Raw genomic sequence first — 17,992 nt, 5'->3', positions numbered from 1 at the left:
ATTTCGAGGCCTGGACAGCCAGTGTGGCTACTGGCTACCATACTGGACAGAGCCACTGGAGAGGTCAACAGGGGCTGAACACTTTGCTGTGTTGTCTTGTTGGTGGACACGCAAGGGAAATTGCTCATTAGCAAGTTGCTAGCTAGGCAACTTGGTGACAGCTTCAACAGGGGCATGCACTTCACTCCAAGGGTAGGGCGTGTATGGCTTTTAAGTCTACCAGCTCTAGCAATGCCAGTCTAGTCACCTATGCCCAAGCACTGGTTGTTTTCATCTCATTTTACAAACGAGTCCAGGAAATTCTGGTCACTAAGCAAACCCCTCCTGGAGGAAGAAGATGTATTCTTTCCCTTCCCCCAGAGGAGCAGGGAATTGTCCCACGCACTGGGACATCCCCTTCAGTGATCCATGCAAGGAACCACGCATGAGAAATGAGATAAATTTCATTATGTGTTGGCCATGAGTTTGAAAGGTGACCTGATGACAACCATCATTACCTACCTCTCAGGCCTACTGTGATGACCAAAGGCAGTAACGGAGCAGAGGGAGCTTAGCAAACTGTGAAGTGCTATGCAATTCTAATTATTATTACTGTGAAATAATACCACTCCTCACCTAGAAGAGCAGACAGAAGAAAGGAAAAACAAAACAACAGTAACTTGAAATAAAGAGATGTCGAAGTGGAGAGGGAGCCCTCCACTCCAAAGTGGAGAAGGAGGGAGCCTCCAGTGGTTGTTCTGGGTGAACTTGGTTCTCTTAGAAGAGTACAGAGTTGAGGAGTCTCCAGCATCTTTCCCTGGGGACATTGGGAGGCACTAAAAAGTAAGCGAGGCAGCCAGGAGAAAACTCCTACCCATACTCCACTGCCCATCGCCCACTGCTCTTCCCGTACAACTCGGGACAGTGCTTTCAAAGTGCATTTCTCCTTCCCAAAATGCTGCGCCGCGGGAGGTCCTGGCGCCCTCTGGAGCTAAAATTTCTGAGTCCCCGAGAGTCCTGGCTGCAGGATCTGAGCAGCACAAATGCCATAGCGCTGGCTCCGGCGCTGCCAGTTCGCCTGCTCCAAGCCAAACAGACAGGCTCCGCCAGCCGCCGGCCTCCCTCTACCTGTCCAACCGCCGCGTCACGCCCGCGGACTGCTCTGGGCACGCAGCATTTACGAGGTCCAGCCGGAGTCACCCACACAAAGGCGCCTTGTGCCTCTGCGCTCGGCGACAGGCAGCCAGGTCGCCGGCACTGCACCCCAACAGGGCAGGGAGGGCTCCCCCGCGCCGAAACCCACGTCCGCACCCTCCATCCCGCACAGAAAGGCCACCCTACGCCCTGGTTTAGATATGGGGCTCCCCTCGACTTGCTCCAACCCGCACCCCCGAAAGGCACACGAGAGGAGCACAGGCCACTCGGCAGAAGTTTGCAATGTCGCCACGCTGTGCTCTCTGCGGCAGGGGGGGCTGAGCACCCCTTCCCCAGCTCCTGCCTGCTCCATCTACGGGGCTGGAGGGCGTCGGGGTCCCCCAGGCTCGCTCACCTCGAGTCCAGTCCACCACTTGTTTGGGGCTCCACTTGGTCACGGGTTCCATGGTAAGTGGCTTCGCCCCTCGCTGGGCTCGGGGTCGGCGGAAAAGCGCTGCTGCCTGCGCCCGCGACTCGTCCCCTGCGCCCCCGGGAGCCAGGTCAAGGCTGCATGGCCGCGGTCAGCGGGTCATCCCGGTGCGGTTCAGCCAAGGGAGGGCAGCCCTGTCGCCGGCACACGGGACAGTTGCAGTTGTGTCGCTCCTCCTCCCGCTGCCACCGTCCAGCGGCAGCTCCTCCTTCTTCCCCGGGGCACAGCTGCTGCTCCCGGGGGACAGCAGCTGCGGGCGCGCGGGGCCGCGACCCCAGACCCCCACCCCCGGCCTCGGCTCGGCGCGGGGCTCTCGGGGCCCGAGACCTCCTGCCCTGCTCCAGCGGCGCGCGATCGGCTGGCCTCCGCTCCTCCCAGGGGCGCCGCGTTCCCCGGGGTCCCTGCTCGGCGTGCGCTGGCGTCCCGAGCCTTCCCGCCTGCGGGTCCCACCTCCGGCGCCACCTCCCGGGCTGCCCTGGCGGGGAGGAGCGCAGAGCGTGCGCGCTCGGCTTGCAAAGTTTCTGCTCCCCGCGTCGCTCCCGGAATAAAAGAGGGGGCGGGGCCGAACCCCGAGTGCAACTCGCGGAGGGGCGGGGCGCCCCGATCGGCCGGCTCGGGTTACTTTCTCTGCCGAACCCGGCTGGCGCCCTAGCGCGGCGTCCCCCGCCCCACTTTCCTTTTCGTGGGGTGGGCAGAGGCTGGGCGTGCGTCCTGGGGAGCCGGCTGGCTCGCCCGAGGCCCAGGTCCTGTGGGAGGCGGAACAGTGTCTCCGGATGAGCCACCATAAGTAAGAGTCTAAAAATCCTGAAAAGCAGAGTCTGCACGTTCTGTACGGTGTAAAGGTTTTGTGCCACCATAGTGCTTAAAGTAAGAGGATTTTATTTATGTTTTGGATGAAAAGGTGACAGTGTAACTCCTCTTTTTAATGCTACTGCAATATTTTAACTTCTCATTTTAATAACAGATTGGCAGCTCTTCAGGTTATATTTTTGCCATATTGTAATATTCATGTTTGCAAAGTGATCTAATGTTGTTTGAATTAGTCATTAACCCTGAGGGGAAATTTGTTAGCCAGCCCCTCCCCCCCAAAAAAAAGCGTGTGCACAGCTTCCAGTACTGGCGGGGGTGGGGCCCTTCCGTATTCACGGGACTGAACTTGGGACCAGAATTAATCCTGAGCCGGGGGAAATCCTAAATTCCCACCTCTCCTTCAAGCCCTCCCTGCTCTACCTCCCACACCTGCCGAGAGAGTCACTGGGCCCTGACTGATTCTTACTTTCAATTACGGCTATTGACTTCCGTCTTCCCCTTGGCGACTATTAACCCCTCCAGGGCAGAACCTGCTCGATACTGTACGGAGCTTTCTCTCCCTCTTCCTACCAACTAGCTCCGGCATCTAGCTAATCATTCAATCAATATCCACGAGCTCCTCCTACGCGCCAGCCCTGCACTCATCCAGTATTTGTGAGAGGTACTTCTTAGCATGTGGCGAAGACGCCTATCACCTAGGCAGGCACGGTTCTACAATGTGATGAGTGGGGTGATGAAGCAGAAGAAACACATTAAAGAAAGAATGTAATTAAGATATATGTAAGTACATATGTAAATGTCATACTGTATCCCCCCACAGCTATTTTATGCTAATTTTTAAAGAGAATGGCAAAGAAAGAAAGGCGAGAAAGGAAGGAAGGAGGGAGGGAGGGAGGGAAAGAGGGAAGGAGGGGGGGAGGGAGGGAAAGAGGGAAGGAGGGGGGGAGGGAGGGAAGGGAATCTCAGATGCCCTCCCACCATGCAATTTATCTACAAGGCAGCCGAAGCACAACACAGAGATATCAATTATAGTGATTTTTTTTTAAGCAAAAGTAATTGACGGACCTGGAAACTTGGCAAGAGCAATAGTAGAGTAGTTGTCCTCTTTTTTAAAATACCTTTGAAATGTACTGTCTATTCTTGGCCATCTTAATGGCAGGAAGCAGGGAGAATGACGTTGATATTTGCTCACTGGAAAATGTAAACCAATCTTATCCCTGCAGTTTGGGCAATCACTGTGTCACCTGTGATTATAATTAAGTGACCACATAATTTATCTCCAAATCAAAATACTCCTATGTACAAAACAACAAGGGGCTTTCAATAAGTATGTTGGAATAACATAAATCAGTTCATAAAATAATCGTAATTATGAAGAAAAGTCAAATGTTAATGACTTTTGCTTGTTGTCTTCACATTCGTTTGTATTAGCCGTTATTAGAGAGTTAAAGGCTGAAAAATCAGGAATCAAGCATGGGTTTGCAAAATGTCATCACAGCAAGTGGGTGCACTGTCTGTGCTCAGCTCATAACATAGCATGGCTGAAGAGGAAGACCAATTAACTATCTAAATGAATTAGTGTTTTGTTTACCCTCCAAGTCCTGAAGGCTAATTACTATTTAAATAAGGCCTTCCACCTTAATTACAGCTGTTAGCATGTGAAAGTTTTGGGGAGGCTTGGCTTCCTATCTGAAAGGTAAACGTCACATAGAAAGTCACTCCTGGCATAATAAAGGCAGGATTTTAGACAGTTTTGTAAATCGATACATATACAAAATGATCTTTTATAAAGCTGCCAGCTTTTCTTCTCTACCTGCTGCTACAGTGTTCCCTTGCCCATGCACAGTGGCTAAACTGCATCTTTCTACAACAGAGCTCTTGTTGGCTGCACCTTTATGTTAACTACAGTTCTTCCACTTAACAAGGAGCTGAATAAATCTTTTTTAAAATCAAATGTGTAAAAGAACTAAACAGAACCCAGGTCTCCAAAATGTCTCTTCTGCCCCTTTTTTTTCAGACTCTGTGCCTTCTTGCATATTTAGATCAATTATTCAATCAATGAAATATGTAGTAAGTACTTGTAAGATACTCAACAAGTGTGAGGAAGACTCAGAACCAAATAGCTAGTGGCTATTATTGATTCAAGACATCATGTGACTTTCTGAGGAAGGATTTTCTTCTGTAATCTTTAATCAAAGAAAGTGGCCTGAGAAACCTAATCAAGAGAGTTTTGAGGATCAAAGTGATACTAACATCTTGGGCCTGTCCAAAGTTTGTTACTTTTATTTCAGAAGTAGGGATGGAGTATTTTGGGTTTATGGCTATTACTATAATTTATTTAATAAACAGGAAAAGCAAAATACCCAGTTCCCCACACACACCCCCCACACCCCATTCAAAACAATGTTTTCCAGAAAAAAAAAAAGAAAAAGTAATGATAATACAGGAAACTGCACCAAATAGTCACATTTTCTCACAACTTAGGGCCTTCTTTGGCGATCATTTTCTTCTCATCATTTGCCTTTTTTTAGACTATTTTCAGAGCATTTAAAATTATTCAGTGTTTTTCACATATAAATTTCTCATGTGTGTCTGTCGTGTTGTCTTCTAACTTGAGAGATGACAAATGATTGTGAGATTTGCTGCCTGGGAAATCCTACAGTTCAAGCTGAGGTTCTTATCTGTGACATTACCTCACTGCAAAGCCGTCAGTTAACTCAATTATCCAGGCTGATTCGGGATCTTGTCTTCCACTCAATCCATTTGGTGAGGATTCTTCACACCACAGTAATGTCCTTATCTCCTAAATACACTAGCTTCCCATCAGGTAATTCAGGTAGTAATGTTTACAAACTTCTTTTTTTTTTTTTTAACAAAATAGGTGCTGCCTTACTTATTTGAATTCTTTTGATCATTCAGGTACTTTAATGAAATCACCCTGCAGAAGGAAAGTTGACATTGGGCTTTCTTTTACCAAGGCTTATCTGTAACTTTAATGTCAATTAGGTAAAGATTCAAAAGCTTCACGTTCTTTAAATCATACCTGGAGAAGGTGATTCAACTTTTCTGATAAAAAGGGAGACACTGGCACTGTTTAGTTCTATCTTCAAGGATGTGTAGCCGTATTTTGGCAATACCCACAAAAAGAGTGACAGTTTATTGCAGCTAAGGAGAGCGCGTGTTGCAAAGACAAAGAAAGAACAATCCATCCTCCCATGGATTTATGCTACTTTTTGTTCCAGCTATCAAATTGCAGAGTATCTAAAAAGAACAGAATGTCATTCCCACCAATTGTCCTTGCAATTTCAATTTAATTTGGTGAGAATTACAATCTCTGGACAAATAAATATAATACAAAGCATTTCAGACTCTATTTTTGTGTCAAATAGAAGTTTAATGTTGACAACGACAGAGAAAGCCTCAGGATGAAAAAGGATTAATGGAAGTCTTTCTAAACCTAAAATAATAATAATAATAATAATAATAATAAAATTACCCCAAGTAAACTTTCAGCGTTAGAAATAAAACACATATGTGAATCTCAAAAACACACTAAACTAGCTTTTTTAAATTCTCTACAGTGTAAACAATAAAGACAAAAACAATTGTTATACGTGGTTTATATTTCTCTAATGAGTTTGACATAACACAAGTATTTTATAATGCCATTTCAAATCAAATAGAAATATATATTTAAATCCTCCAAACCCTGATTAAACAGCTTTAGTGAACTTTGAGCTCAGTCTAGAAGTTTATTGTGCTTCTATTACTTAGCTAAAATTGCACATAAAGGCAGAAAATTCCTTCTAGTTTTACCCTACCCAGGGAATTTAAATTCTTCAGCCACTACTAGTCTGCACATTCAGATTTTCACTAAAAGCACTTTCATGTTTCCCATTTGGGATCGTGATACCTATGAGCCTGTAACAGGACCCTATTTCTTAATTTTCCAAACTTGCCCCTTGCATTCAGAAATACTATAATCGTTTAGGGTGGGGGAAGTGGAAAGAAAAAGAACATATTAGAACAGCAGGAAGTGTTTCAGTCTACTTCAACATCAAAAGGGAAATGATGAAAATTAATACCAATCAGTGTTTTCCTGTAGGGAGTCAGATGACTCCATAGGCTTGTAACACTCCCAAAGGTCTAACTGAACAGGAAAACTCACACTGCTGCCAAAAAGTCAGCAGAATGGTGGCTGAGACCTTCAACCAGCTTGCAAGTTATAGCAATAGGAATTGTTGACAGAAACTTCTGTAATATGTATGCATTCCATTCTGGAAAAACTCCCAAAATGAATCTTTTTTTCCATCTGAATTCCATGTAAATTTTTGTCTCAATGATGGATGGGACTAATAGCCATTCCTTTTCCACTTTTCCTGGACTTAATCAGCAGGCAGCCGCTGGAGTACAGTGGAGGAGGGAGATTCCAGGACCTGGAGAAACCTCAGTTTAGGGACCAACAGAAAGCCCTTTGGAGGTTAAATCCATAGGACTCCAGCCTCAGGAAATCCCCCAACGCAAGGTGGAGAGGAGCCAAGGTAGCACCTTAATAACCCCAAGGAAGTAAGTCCAGGCTTCCCTTTGTCCATCTCCAAATTATGTCCCTTGTGGCCACATGCTGACCAACCAATGGAGGAAAGAAAAAAATAGGAGGAGTGCCAGTAGGAGGCTGGCCTCCCCTATGACGACCCAGGTTGCAGTTGGGTAGGTCTGCTAGGTCTGCTGTTCCACCTCCTCTTCCAAAGTCAGCACTTCTCCCCTTCCTGTCCATGACTTTGGTACATGACTTCATGGTCACTTAAATGCTTCTTAATCCCTTCTGTCTGAAAAATCATGTTTTAAAAGGGAGCTCTTTGAGATTCCAAACTAACTTTATTATCCCAATGTCTTATCCACGTAACTTGAGCAAGGCAGCCTCTTTGGGCCTCTATCTATTGAATATTTGGGTCCAAAGGAGCATTAAAAACCCATTTACCTTTAAAATTCTCTTTTTTAGGTAAGCAACCTGTTGATGCAGGCAGCTAGAGGGAGACCATTCTTGAATGAGGGATTGACCAATTCTTTCCTGTCTACTGTAAGTCTACATGGCTGCCAGTGCTTTTATAAACTCACTTGTGGACTGGTTTGGGAGACGTTGACTTTAAAAATAGGGAATGCATAGCAATAAGGAAAGAGAAAAAAAGGAGATTTAGGATTCTGTACTTTTTTTATAGATGTCAACACAGAATAAAGGTATGCAATTTATCAGAAGCTATTGATAATGTAATAGCAAACCATACATTGGTTATCAAATTGAGGATTTCACTCCTGTCACTATTAATGTAAAATAAATAGAAGTATTAAATACAGAAAGAATACTTATTGCTATTACTAGTCATCAGATGTCAACTGTAACTCTTTCTTAAGAAAGAAAAGTCACCTAGTTAATTTTATGTGTCATTTGATGTTTCATACAAATGTATGTGCCATGCACAGAGCTGGTAAGGCTGATTTCTGGGTGTATTTTTGGGGATATTTCTCAAAGAAACTAACCTGTGAATCAGTAGACTGAGTAGACTGTGGACAGGTGGCCGGCCTAAGTCAAACAGTAAGGCAGCAAAAGGCAACCTTTCCCTCAACAACCTGAAACACCCGTCATTCACTGTCCTTAGACGCTGGGGCTCAGGGTTGTCAGGCCTCTGACTCCAGGTTTACACCTGGCTCTTCGCTTCAGACTAGGAGTGTCTTGGTCTGGTCTGTGCTGCTATTCCGATTACCATGGACTAGGCAAATTATAAAGAACAAAAATCTATTGCCTCACAGTTCTGAAGGCTGAGAAGTCCAAGATCAAGACAGTGGCAGGTTGAGGTCCAGTTTTACTGCTCCTAAGGTGTGCCTCATTGCTGTTTCCTCCAGAGAGGAGGAGCACTGATTGTGTCTTTGCATGGCAAAAGGTACAAGAGGAGAGAGAGAGAGAGAGAAAGAGAGAGACAGAGAGAGAGGGAGAGAAGAGAGAAAAAGAGGAGATAGGAGAAAATGAGAGAGAGAGAAGAGAGAAAGGAGAGAGAGAGAGAGAGAGAGAGAGAGAGAGAGAGAGAGAGAGAAAACTCCCATTATTAAGACATTAAATTCCCTATGAGGGTGGAGCCTTCATGACCTAATCAGCTTGTAAACACCTCCCTCCCAATACCACTCCATTGGCAATCAAATTTCAACATGATTTTTGAAGGACACAAACATTCAAACTATAACAGGGAGTTGTACCAAGGGCTCCCCCAACTCTCAGACCTTTAGTCTAGGACTGCATCACACCATTGGTTTTTCAGGTTCTCCACCTACTGTTGGACTTCTTGGCCTCCAAGATCGTGTGAGTTGTTGGGGAACCCCTAACTAATATACCTCCATGAAGTGAAGTGCCTCAAGTTCCTTTAGGATCCAAGCTGCTTTCGAACTTTCAACTGCCTTCACTCTGCCTTCCCCACAACCCAGAGGTCTTATAGGAAAGAATTGTTTGAGTTTTCATTTCACAGGATTTTTTTTTACTATTTATATTCTGTTCATTTCTGTGGTTCTTGCCTCCCCCCATATGAAAACATACCCACAAAATGACCTTTAGTTAAAATTACTATCTTACAAAAAGTGAAAAATCAATGGTTTTGTTTTTCCAGAATAATGTACTGCAATTTCTAGCAGCTCCGCCCACACCCCTTCATCAAGCAATGATGCACGAAACTTCTCCTGAAGTCAGAATCAGCTGCAAAGTCATTTTCCTAGCTCTGTGTCATCATAAACTTAACCACTTGCCACCACTTGAAAATCAACATAAATACATCTCAGGTTTGCTTCCCTCTACCCAAAGCAATTTCTGGCTCCGGGTATGACTTTAAGCAGTGTTTGCTTTCCTTTCATTCAGCACTCACTTTATAAAATATTGTGTCTTTCTAAGAAAAGGAGCCTCCATCCACTTTGGTCTAGGTGTCACTTCATAACTAGAAATGTCTCAAATATTCAAGAATATTCAAATACTCAATGAAATGAGAGAAAAAGTACCTTTCCAATTCTTTCTTTTTTCTTTACGATCTGACCCCATCAACAGCTACTTCTATTTAGAACAGAATCTAGGAGAAAGGTTGAGATTCCCACATAACTGACATGGTCTGAGATTTATCTAAATATCTTGTATATTTTTTTCTCATTCCTTCTTCTTATAGCACTTGATTCAGCAGTTACATGTTGTAAAAATGAGAACAATTCAAGGAATGGTGTTATCTCCAATTACTAATTAATCTACAAGAAACTTAAAAGCATTCCCTCCTGTGAAGAGGGGCCTTATGTCCTTCACAGGGGTCCTTTATCTTTAAAGGTCCAGAGGCTAAGTCACCATCAATCTCTACTTTACAACTAGGTCATATATTCTAGTATCCCTTTCATTCAGGACAATCATGTTCAATACAAAATCTGTGATCTTTTATTTATCAATATAATATCAGAAATGAAAAGACAAATCTCAATGTTCACATTACACGAATTCTAAATAGTGGTGACAGCTTAGTAACAACCAGAGTAATAAAAGAGAAAATTTCAAAAGAGCTAAGGCTGGAGGTGTGGCTCAAGTGATAGAGCACCTGCACAAAGCCCTGAATTCAAACCCCAGTTCTGCCCCCCCCCGAGAAAAAAGAATAATACGATTTAAAAAAAGAACGAGATCTAAACTTTCAACAATAATATTACTAAATAATAAACAACATATGTAAAGCAAGGCATAAAAAGGCATTATATACCAGCAAACAACAGAAATAAAATAAGTCAAAGCTAAATGTTAAGTCTCTGAAGCACAGAATTCAATTTGTTTTAAACATATCAAGGTAATTTTGGTGGTTTTAAAATATTTCTACAGCTGGGGATGATGGCACACACCAATAATCCCAGCACTCAGGAGGCTAAGGCGAAAGATCTTGAGTTTGAGGGCAGTCTGAGCTGTATGTATAGCAAGACCTTGACTCGAAACAAATTAAAATCCAAAAATTTTTTTGTATCTCCACCTTAAGAGAGAGAGCCTAAGCCCCCAGCCCTTGAGTGTGTGACTCCCTTCTAGCGGAACGTGGCAGAAGTCAAGATATATGACTTTTGAGACTAGGTCATAAAGGACATGATAGCTTCTGCCCATCTTTCCCTTAAATCACTCCCCCATGGGGGAAGCTGGCCACCATGTTATGAGGACACTCAACCAGCCCTGGGGGGACATGCCACGTGAGGAATCAAGGCTTGCTGCTGGCGACCAGCCATAACTTGCAAGCCGTGGAAACTACCCTTCAACCTCAATTAGACCTTCATATAGCTGCCGGCCTGGTCAACTCTGACTGCAACCTAAGACCCTGAGCAAAACCATCCAGCTAAGCCATTCCCAGATCACAGAAACTAGGTGAAATAATAAACATTTAATTATTTTAAGCTGTGAAGTTTTAGGGTAAATTAAATAGCAATAGATAAGGTATATAGACTACTTCATCTATTTCTACATTAAGGTTTCTATCACATAAACATAGAAAATGTCAATACACACACATGAATTTACTCATTACCACGTAGGACATTTCTGTTTTCTTTAGAGCTGTACACTGACAGTGAAAAACAGTGCATGACACAGAGGAGGGACTCAGTTTTTGAATCTATGATTGATCTGATGAATTTTTCATAATGTCTATCAGATAAAGAAGTAGCAGATAAAAAGCCTTTCTGACTAATATTTCTTTCATCAGTGGCAAACTCATAAACTTCAACAAAGAGGCTAAATGACAATGATATTTGTGGTAAAGGTGGAACAACTTTCAAATGCTATGATAATTTTATTATGTAGGTACAAAATCTGTAAGGTCTATTTATTTATGAAAGGAAAGGAAAACTGGAGATAAAATTCTACAATTTCTCCACATCATGTTAACCAGTAATCAAGTATGATAACAGAAAGTGCCATGAAGAATAAAACCCCAATAACCAAACACATAAAAGTGCACATGTGCACACAAAGAATCTAGTATGGATGAACGGATTCACGGCTCTCTAAACATGGTTAACTCACTCTTAACAACTCGAGCATGCTGAGGAACTGTCACAGGTGTACAACATGGTAAGTCTCCTCAGACCAAAGTAAACAGTGCAGTGTGCATTCTTGACACTTAGAAAGCTGTTGCTTCCTGAGAGTGCTACTGAGCAGATAGAGGACAGTATGCGTTCTTTATTTCAGTAGCTTGCTTATTTGCATCCAAAGACCCATCTAATCAATCTAATTATTTTCTACTGTGTCCAACTGAATCCTTTTCTATTAATTGATTCTTTGTTCAAGTAATACAATTTCCTCTGTATTCACCCATGGCAGTCATGTCTTTTTACTTTCTTTGCACTCACTCAGCACTAAAGAAATGCACACTCAATGACTACAGTGTGTTTTATCATTCAGATCTAATACAGCTTTAGAAAGCCTGTGATTACCTCATTATCCATCTGACAAGGAGTTGAATGTCTACCACCAGCTTCTGCTGTTCAAGTGATACCAATGACAAAAATATCATTTAAAAAATTAGATCATCTTTTCTAAAATAAAATATAACCTACGCCAAAAAGTTTTACTTAAGTAAACTAAATCGTCACATTAGTCTATTAAGCAATTGGAAGAATTATGTGTTATTTCAGCTTCTGGGCTAGATTATATCACAGAGATGCAAACTATGGAAGATGGGGAAATCAGAAATCACTTTTCAGAAGTGGAAAAGTTAATGACAGGTCCTTGTATGAGTTGGTTGAGCTAACACCAGACTGGCTGAGATGTCCTGAAAAAAAAACACTCCTAGAAATATCAAAAAGAAAAAGAGAATGAATGGAGAGAAATGGATAGTACGCAATTATTAAGTCAGGGTTATGAAAACTGAATCCTAATTATGGGGTTCCACTTTTGATAGAAAATGACAATTGAATTCTTTATGAATTATTGTGTTTACAAAAGGTAGCAGCAAGGGAGCAAGTTGTGGGGTATATGCTTACTATGATGGGATCTGTCAAACAATAATCACCTTTCTCCTTTGGTCCATTAGTTTGGACACTGAAATACAGAAAAGCATCACGAGCTATGTACTTCTGTATGCTCTCAAATCATCATATTATTGGGGGAAAGAAAATCATTCAGAAAACTACCATTCCCTATTCTCTTGGCATCAACTTTCCTAATACGCATTGGTCATGTGCATGTGTGTAAATGAGTGTACACACACAAACACACACATATACATATCAGTTCAATGTTAATTGTTTTCATATTAAACAAGTATCTTTTATTAATACTCTGCAATGAAAAAGTCTGATTTTTGATCCATATGTTGACCTTTCCCTAGAACTCTCTCTCCCAAGGGATGAGGGAGGGAGCTGGGATATTCACATGCCAGCTCTCCTCAGTCATTCCTGGCATGGAACAGGCTACTTCAGCCAAAGAAAGTCCTCAGACAAAGCGATGTAGCTGCTGGCAGTAGGTCATAAAGCCAACTTGCTATGAAATGGTAAGGGCTGAGTGAAAGGGTGGGGCAGAATTTGCTACAGTTTATAATTACATATTCCATATTACAGAGTTCATGATTAACAGACACACTGCTGAGGAGCTTCTGATAGCCCTCCTCTGGCTCTGGTCCTTCCTTTAGGGAAGACATCTATGGACCTAAGAGGACATGACATGCTAACCTGGAACCCAGGCAATCCCTTGTACACTGAGCTCCAAGTAGCTAGAACTCCACCATGCCTGCCTGTTAAGAGTTGAATTGTGTCCCCCCAATCAAAGATATGCTAAATTACTGACTCCCAGTGCCTCAAAATGTGACCTTATTTGGAAATATCATCTTTGTAGATATAATCAAGTTAAAATGAGGTCATTAGAGTGGGCCCTAATCCAATATGACCAGTATCCTAATTTTAAAAAAGGAAATTTGGACACAGAAACAGACAAAGGGAGAAGGAAGATGACATGAACAGACAAAGAGAGAAGTTGGTTGTCGGCAAGCCAAGAAGGGCATCCTCAGTTCTGTGAAGGAACCAGCCCACAGACATCTTCATTTAGACTTCAGCATCCAGAACTGTGGGACAACAAACTTTTTGTTTAATCATCAATTTCTGGTACATCATTACGGCAGCCCTACCAAATCAGTTCACTGCCCAAATAGCCCTAAGTCTATATTCAGTGCCTGTGCCAGATTCTTCTCTGGGTCCATCCTTCCAAAGGCAGCTGCCATCATGCATACCCATAGTTCCAAGGTATGACTGTGTAGTAGGGTACAGCTGAAGTAGCTTGGATGTCCACATGCTTTTATACAAGTATGGGATGGAGCTAGGGATGAAGGTGTAGTTAGGGTAAGTCGTGAGCTAAGGGCCAATTAACTCTCTAAGACCACACAGTGCCAATATGGTACTCTGAGAAATCCTGCATCCAATCTCATCTCCCAGGCTGTAAGACTGATATGTCAATGTTATAGAGCTGTCTAATCTTTATTTTCAAACAAAACAGCTACAGGAAAGCACTCAAAACAATGTGAAGTCTAGTAAAGTGTTACAGGCAAATAGCCTTGAAATCACCCAAGGAAGAGAATTTTGTCAGCTGCCTCAGAAGTCCTTTCTTTGTGGTCCACCCTATCACAGCCCCCTCTCTAAAAGCAAGCACATTGTGACTTACATAGTAATCTCTTTCTTCATTTTGATTTGGTTTATCATCCAAGCCTTCATCTCTAGATACTTTAGTTTCATTTTGTCCATTTTTTTATACTTTATATCTTTCAATCTACAATCTTCAGTTTCCTCCTCTTTCCCTTCCTTTTCCTTACAATTTATCTTTGTCCCACACTCTGGATATTGTTGCATATTCACAATCAAGTTCAACGTGTTTCTCTGTCCTCCACATTTCCTACAAATTTCTGGATCCAGAAAGTTGATTAGATTAGAACAGAGGTCTGACCTCTTTGCAAAGTCTATTAGTGACCTTGGGGTTTTTCTTCAGGAGGAATATATGGTTTTCATGACTTTTTATGTTAGCAGCTGCTGATGCTCAGTTCATGGAACTATTGATTTGTTGGGGTGGGCAAAATGGTGATGTTCTGATTCTACCATTTTGCTTTTATTTATTAAGTGGAATCATTTTATAAATTGATTTCTTTCTCCCATCTACTGTTTGACTGCCCAATGGTATAGTTTGCATAAGAAAGACAAGATAAATGCTTAACTTTTCCCCTTACATAGTTTTCAAGATAATGAATTGGGTCTTTGTTTTTCTTAATAGGTGACTAATTTTTTATTTCTTATTATTATTATATCCATTTCCAAAGTGATGGGTTTAAACACATTTTATAGGTTGCAGCTTACTTGACCGGAGAGAGTTTCTTTACCCTGACTCACTGAGACCTTTTGCTATCATATCCACGTCATTTAATCCTCCAAGCAAATTCTTTGAAGAAGATATTTTAACCTTTTTTTTACAACTGGATTTAATGCAGTTAAGTATTTCGCCTAAGACCACATAATAAATGATGGAATTGGAATTAAAATCCAGGAAGTCTGTTTACACAGTTTGACCTCTTAAACACTGTGATAACCTTGTACTGACAAGAATATGTTCAACTTTAGCTTAGAATTCTTAGCTGTATAAGGTAATATTTTGTATTATCAATACATTCTTGTATTGGTCTGGGTTCTCCAGAGAAACAGAACTAATAGGAGATTATATACATGTAATTTATATATGTTTACTTACGTATTTAATTTACATATATTCACATGTAGAGAGATTTACTAGAAGGAATTGAGTCATGTGATAGAGGCTGAAAAGTCTAAGCTCTGTAGCCAGCCTGGTGGAGACTCAGGAGAGCCAAGGGACTCTTTCAGCCTCAATACAAAGGCCTAAGGCCCAGGAGAGCTGATGGAGTATGTTCTGGTCCAAGTCCAGATCAAGAGAGCAAGTGATGTCAGTTCTAGTCAGAGTCCAACACTGAAGGCAAGAATAGCCTCAGGACTCAATGTGAAGACTGTCAGGCGGAGAGAAAGGGTTCTTTCCTACTCAGTCTTTTATTCCCTTAGGGTTCTGAGCCATGGGAAGGGCATCTCCTTTAGTCCATTGATTCAAATGCTAAATTCATCCAGAAACACCCTCATAACACACCCAGAGTTGACCACCAAGGAGCCAACCCAAAGGAGGGGTTAGAAAATATCTAGTACGTAGTCATATGGACATTAGCTTAAAGAGAAGTGAGTAATGTGCCCAATACAAGAATCTACACAAAATCAAAATGAGGGGGATGAGAATTTACACCTTTATCCCAGATGAGTAGAAAAATCCAAGAGATAAGAAGCTTCCTGAAGATAGATGACCCCAAATCCAATATGGTACTGTCAGAGTGGAATGAGGCATATTCAAAATAGAAAGATAAGGCACATGTCAAATTCAGACTGGCTGACCTCGAGCTATGGGTGCCACCCTCTGGTAGAGGAACCATGAGGTCCATAATGACCAAGATCTAAGAGCTAGACCCTAGATTAAGGAGATTAAGGATGACAATGAATAGGTGTGAGGCAGAAATGTGTGATTATGGAAGTCAAGCACAAACAAAGTTAGGCAAAAAAATAGTAAAACACTGTCAAAAATTGGTAGAATAATCTAGACTTTTGAACAAAGCTCAGTGATCAGAGTATGATTGCTGTTGTTTTACTCAATCCTTCTAATGAACATTCAGAAACACTCAGTAAAAGGAAAATTTAAAAATGATATTGACTTACCAAATAAGCCTTTGATCTACAAAGTGATTAAAAAATTGGAATTAAAGAGATTAAGTTATATAGCTAATAAATGGCAAGCAGGTTCTCATCTAAATCATTCAAATCCTCATGACTTTGTTCTTTTTCTTGTCATTACAGGTTGAGCACCTGTAGCCCGATAATCTGACATCTGAAATGCTCCAAAACCTGACATTTTTCAAGCATATGACAGATTGTGCAACCTTTCAAGTTAGGGATCCTTGACAACTATAATCTATGCAAAAACTACAAAATCTGGAAAACTCTGGTCCCAATCCTTTCAGATCAGGGATATTCTACCTAATTAACTACATATTTTAATTGAGAAACAAATAATGCACCTGGCTAAAACATAAATCATGAGCTATTAATGATGACCATTGTTTCCCTCCCCTGATTTCCTGTTCCCCCATTATCAGTCTAAAAGGAACTCTGATTGGTTTTTTTATATGTTCTTCTAGAAAGTTAATAGAACATCTTTTGCTAACTCATCTTACTGTTTTCAACACAGGTGATAGCACTATCATATTTTGCTCTTCATAAAGCTGTTTTCCTTAATCACATTATTATATTGCTTTTCCCTAAATGCTAAACCCTTGTAATGATATATAAGTGATTGTATATACAAAAGAAAGAAAGAAAGAGAGGGGAGGAAAAGGAAGGAAGGAAGGAAGGAAGACTTCTTAGGAAATGACTCAATATCACAGTCACAGAAAGGCAATCTACAGATGCACCTGCAGATAACTAACATTTTGGAAAGGTAAGTGTGACCATGCCCATTAGTGATGACTTCTTAGGGTTCCTTTAAGTCTTGTTGTAACTTAGTGTAGCAATTACCAAAGTGTGGTTTGTGGACCAGTTGTGATCCTTAATTCCTCTCAGCAGCTTCACAAGGTCAAAATTATTTTCACAATAGCACTAAGAAGGTATTTGCCTTTTTCCCAGTAGAGTTTTGCAGGTTGTATGATGAGTGATAAAGCAATAGACTGGGTGCTAACATGGAATCTAGCTGTCTCTGTTAAGCCAGGTGTAACACACTGCAAAAATGTAAAACAATACCTTTATTCTCATGAATTCTTTTTATTTTGTATAGCTACTTTTATGTTTAAAAATGTGTTATTTCACTTAATGTTATCACACCTATTTTAAATGAATTACAAGTAAATAGTTCACAGTTTTCCCAATTTTAATTTCTGTCATGGGTGAATATTGGTAGATATAATTCACACACACCCTTATAAGAGTTTTTTGGGTTCTCAATCATTTTTAAGAGTATAATGACATCCTAAGATTTAAAAATTTGAAAACTACTGATGTGATGATTCAGAGACCTATTTACTGTATTGTAAATGGCATAATATTGGCTCTACATACAGAAAAATAATTTGAGGGCCAGGAGCAGTGGCTCATACCTGTAATCCCAGCTACTCAAGGTTACAGGATTGGGAAGATCACAATTTAACACCAGCCCCAGCAAAAAGTTAATGAGATTCCCCCACTACCCACCCCCTATTTCAACCAATAGCTGGGCAGGGTGATACAAGCCTGTCATCCCAGCCACATGGAAAGCGTAAATGAAGGGAGAATTATGGTCCAGTGCAAGATCCCAAGTTGAACCCCCAGTACCACCAAAAAAATTAAAAAAGGAAAAGGAAAAGAAAAAGAAAAATGATCTAAACACAGAAACCACAAAGCAAGAACAAAAAGCAAGAGAAAAGAATTTTTCTTGAGAGAATAACTATTCTTTAACTTCTAAGAGTAGGCCAAGAATATTTTATCATA

General features: G+C 41.4%; 1 protein-coding gene and 1 long non-coding RNA gene across 8 annotated transcripts in view; one reads left to right on the top strand and one right to left on the bottom strand.

Annotated features, from left to right (window-relative positions):
* Positions 1-2,125, bottom strand: part of Cnksr3 (CNKSR family member 3) — an 84,841-nt gene extending 82,716 nt beyond the window's left edge. For 4 of the 5 annotated variants that reach the window (XM_074071956.1, XM_074071985.1, XM_074071974.1 and 1 more), the window contains exon 1: positions 1,529-2,124. Coding sequence is in view for 2 of the 5 variants with exons in the window: in XM_020155016.2 (XP_020010605.1) it covers positions 1,529-1,580 (52 nt within the window). In the remaining 3 variants the exon portion in view is untranslated. Of the gene's footprint in view, positions 1-1,528 lie in introns of all 5 variants that reach the window. The other variant, XM_074071990.1, reaches the window with a different exon arrangement.
* A 105-nt stretch (positions 2,126-2,230) lies between these two features.
* On the top strand, positions 2,231-17,462 carry LOC141420666 (uncharacterized). Of its 3 annotated transcripts, none has more exons than XR_012445186.1 (4): positions 2,231-2,390; positions 2,991-3,193; positions 7,413-7,490; positions 16,331-17,462. It is a non-coding gene; the product is annotated as an uncharacterized lncRNA (long non-coding RNA). The 3 variants fall into 3 exon arrangements; XR_012445185.1 differs by having other exon boundaries at positions 2,231-2,470; XR_012445187.1 differs by lacking the exon at positions 2,991-3,193 and having other exon boundaries at positions 2,231-2,470.
* The last annotated feature ends 530 nt before the right edge of the window (positions 17,463-17,992 follow it).

The sequence above is a fragment of the Castor canadensis genome, chromosome 1, assembly GCF_047511655.1.
Source record: "Castor canadensis chromosome 1, mCasCan1.hap1v2, whole genome shotgun sequence".
Lineage (NCBI taxonomy): Eukaryota > Metazoa > Chordata > Mammalia > Rodentia > Castoridae > Castor > Castor canadensis.
This window is presented reverse-complemented; position numbering and strand designations above follow the sequence as displayed.